This window comes from Triticum dicoccoides, chromosome 2A (assembly GCF_002162155.2).
Source record: "Triticum dicoccoides isolate Atlit2015 ecotype Zavitan chromosome 2A, WEW_v2.0, whole genome shotgun sequence".
Taxonomy (NCBI): Eukaryota; Viridiplantae; Streptophyta; class Magnoliopsida; order Poales; family Poaceae; genus Triticum; species Triticum dicoccoides.
Window position 1 is genome coordinate 242,961,612 of NC_041382.1, and position 4,049 is coordinate 242,965,660.

Here is a 4,049-nt window from a genome sequence, read left to right on the forward strand (position 1 = left end):
ATTGGCAAAAGAAACACTAAAAAACCAGCAGAAATAAACGCTCTGGTCCAAATGGGCCAGCCTAGTCACTCGCTCTATGCGATTTGCTGACATTTTATTGCGGAGAGCGGCAAATAGGGGCTCTCCCTAAGCCACGCCATGTCGACGAGATGGCGCCATCATGGCTACACAGCCATTCAGCCAATGTTCGGTCGGGAGCCACACCACGCCAATGTTCCGCCAAGAGGGAGGAAGAAGCTGCAGGGCATGGCTGCGCTGCCGAGAGTGAGCAACCACCTTCGCGGGAGGCCACTGCCTCGAGCTGAAACACCGGAGAAGGAGTTGTCCACTGCACAGGCTTAGGCCCTGTTTGGTTCAGCTTTTATCGACGGATTCCGCTGCCGCGCAGCAGAATCTGAACCAAAGGACGAACCCAGCAGAATCTGATTCCAGAAATCCGCTGCCAAAATCTGAACCAAAAGCGGAAACAGTCCAGGACGTGCTTTTCAAAATCTGATTCCGTGCGGGCCAAAATCTAAAAAAGTTGTATCGTTTGCCAAATAACCTACATCTTTTTCACATCAGATTTCCCACAACTGTTTTTTCACAGCAAATTTTTCACAGCTATTTTTAGAAATCCACAACCGAACCAAAGAGGGCCTTAGCCCCGCAGCGTCGAGGAGGCAAATTCTGGAGTTCCACCCAAGCCGCCACGAAGGGATTAAGTAATATTGCTTTAAGCATAGATATGGATCATTCAATCTCACAGATCAAAGGGTGCTTTGTTGGGGCATGCAACATTCTGTCGCCCGTGCTCTTTCTGCATACAGAACATTGTCAAATTCAACAGTAACTATGACGCAAAGTAATGAACACTTGTAGCCTCTCACTGCCGTCAAACTTCCACGCCTCGTTTCGTGTAACTGTAAAAAACTTATTCCTGCACAAGAAGCAAGGTTGTTACCGACGGAAGTATCAGTACACCATTTTGAAGGCACGGTGCCAACTACGGGCTCCTTTGATTCAAAGAAATTCTTTAAAAATTTTGGAGAATTGAAATCCTTAGAAATTTTTCCTATGTCGGCCCTTTGATTCATAGGATTGGATCCCATAGGAATTTATCCTATGAAATCTTTTGTACTACATTTTATAAAAAATCTAACATTCACTCCAACCTTTTTTTACAATTCCTCTGTTTTTCATGTAGCATCAAACACTCTTTGCTAATCCTATAGGATTCAAGTTGACATGCCACTGCAATCCTATACTTTTCCTATTCCTACATTTTCAAAATCATGTGAATCAAAGAGGCCCTACACTTTCTGATTGGTAATTACCTGAAGTGAATTTAGCAAATGCGTCCACGTCCAGCAATTTGTCTACAACCCAAGTAGTGACATACAGCACAAGAATCATGGTACATTATTGACGAGCCATGTCGAGGCAAATCCCACAAGACAACTCTGTCATGTGGACAATTAATATATACAGTTCCTACTTTTACTCCCACAAAACAAGACAAAAAAAGTTTGGACCAAAATGCGTGTCCCCGTGACTAGACTTATTCGCGGCACTCCACTCCATCCTACTACCTGGAACTTGTACATAGCACGAGCTAAATACCACAGAAATCTAAAGAGGAGCCGGCCAGGTCAGGTCATCTCCATACAGTCTCGTTTGCATCCGTGAATATGGGATTGTGATGCTCAATCAAGCACTGGATCACCTCAATAGCACCATAGTCTGGAGGCGAACCATCGTCCAAGGGGATTTGCGACGAAGCATCCACATCATCCTCATCTGCAATCATATAAGCCAAACCACGTTGGATTATAACAGTTAGATAAAAAAGATTAAGGACTAAATTTTTACCACCTCTGCTCACAAGAAAGTCTGGATTGGACCATCCACTACAAGATTGGCCACCTATCCCCCCTCCCCTCTTCCACAACACATAGTAGCTCGAATGTTGGATCAACACAACCTAACTATAACAAGGTTTGGGTCATCTGGAGCATATATAGGTGTCACAAGTCTCTAAGTGGGTCTCTTAGTTGATGAAATGTGAAGCTGGTTTACAGACGTGACACCTATATATTCACACTTGTATATCTGTCTTTGGATTAGGTTGACCCCTCATTCACGGACACTTCTTACTTGGCAGTTTAAAGATGGGTGGCTAAATCACACTTAAATTGGCTTTCGGATTAAGTTTGACCCCTCGTTCACGCCCACAACTTTCTTGGCAGTTAGCACAGCCTCAATTATCAATTCATACTAGATAGTTAGCATTCACAATAACTTCACAACCAGATATAGGGCATCAAGCATGTTTGATAACATGAGTCGAAATATCTACTTAATTGCTTCCCCCTTGTGCTAATGAAGGGAAACCAACGCCAGCCTTCAACCGATATAAAATCTCTGGATTCTCTTAGACGAAATCAATTTACATACCTAGCAAGTCCCATGTAGTGGTACTTGTCGTTGTGTCCACAATTTTTGGAGGTGGTTTCAGTGTGAATCTGAGATGATTCCGCAAATCTGTTCCAGAATCCCCTTGCTGCCATATGATCAAAGGTGCGAACTCCACAGCAAGGGTACGAGAGTCCATCTGCACTTGGCACCAAAAAATTTGCTTCGACACTCAAAAGGAAATGAACATTTTATATTAAACTAAATACAATCCCTGACGAATGAGAACAGCTCCAGAAATAGAAACAAACCGTTTCACAAGCAGTCTATACTATAGAAATTACTAACTGTGAAGAACCTAACTGTGGAAAGTTGTACAATGTGGTCTATCAAACCAGATGGAACTGAAAGAATTATCTAGTGAACTCATTTTTGTGTACATTCTTTTTTTTCGAGAAAACGCAAAAGGCCTTTGCATTTCATTTCATGGGAAAGGTAGAACAGGCCTCCTAGGAGGTGAGCGTTACAGAGTCATACAAACTATCAATGGACGTCCCAGGTTGTGGGCAGAACAACCCGAAGCCCCTGGGCTCCAGCCTTAGCCCAACATTGGATCTCGTCCTTGATCCTATCCACTAGCAATTCCAAGGATGGCGTGGTGTTGTCGAAGACACACGCGTTCCTGTGCTTCCATAACATCCAGGGAACAAGAAGCGCGATGGACTTGAGGGCCTTCAGGTGCGCAGGTGGCGTGAGCTCTTTCGCACGCAGCCACCACTCCATGACCGTGGATTCCTGATTTGGAATTGGGGCCGGAATATGCAGCCAGTCAAGGATGATATGCCAGGTCTGGCGAGCAAAGGGGCAGGCCAGGAACAGGTGCTGAATAGTCTCCATGGCCTGGTCGCAATGAAGGCATCGAGGGTGATGCTGCAATCCGCATCGCACAAGCCTTTCAGTAGTCCAGCAGCGATCCTGGGCGGCCAACCAATGGAAGAATTTAACCCGTGGTGGCACCCAGCTCTTCCAGACCAGCTGCCAGGAAGGGCAATGTGTGGATCCCTGAAAACTGGCCGCATAACACGAGCGCGCCGAGTATATGCCGTTGGCAGTCCACCTCCAGAGCAAGCGATCCGACTCGCTCGTCAGGGTGGTGTGACACACTGCTTGCCAAAGCAGCAAGTATTGGCCGATCTCATGCAGGCCCAGGATCCCCTGTATATCATTCACCCAAGAGTTACCTGCCATCCCATCTGCCACCGTCCTGACTTTGTGTCGTCGTTTGGGAATGCATTGGTAGAGCAGAGGGGCGACCTCACAGACGGACTGCCCATCAATCCAGCGATCTTCCCAAAACAGCGCCGTCAAGCCATTCCCAATGATCATGGTAGTGGAGGCGAAGAATAGCGCGCGCTCCTCGTGCGAGAACTGCAGGTCGAGGCCTTGCCAAGCACGGTCCGGATCAACATGGGCAAACCACAACCAGCGCAGACGCAGCGCGAGACCAGTGTGCTCCAGGTCACGGACCCCTAGTCCACCATACTCAAGGGGGCGGCACACATGGCGCCAATTGACATGGCAGTGACCACCGCTGGCAATGGCTCGCCCAGCCCACAAGAAGCCTCTCTGGATCTTCTCCAATTGCTTGATCGCTT

At 46.9% G+C, this 4,049-nt stretch overlaps 1 protein-coding gene across 2 annotated transcripts in view; it reads right to left on the reverse strand.

Moving 5' to 3' along the window:
• Positions 1-1,322: 1,322 nt before the first annotated feature.
• Positions 1,323-4,049, reverse strand: part of LOC119354349 (uncharacterized Rho GTPase-activating protein At5g61530-like) — a 10,044-nt gene continuing 7,317 nt past the window's right edge. For both annotated transcript variants that reach the window (XM_037621084.1, XM_037621083.1), the window contains exons 9-10: positions 2,437-2,593; positions 1,323-1,779 (exon numbers count right to left, since the gene is read on the reverse strand). In XM_037621084.1, the coding sequence (XP_037476981.1) occupies positions 1,637-1,779; positions 2,437-2,593 (300 nt within the window). In that variant the 3' untranslated portion in view covers positions 1,323-1,636. The remainder of the gene's footprint in view (positions 1,780-2,436; positions 2,594-4,049) is intronic.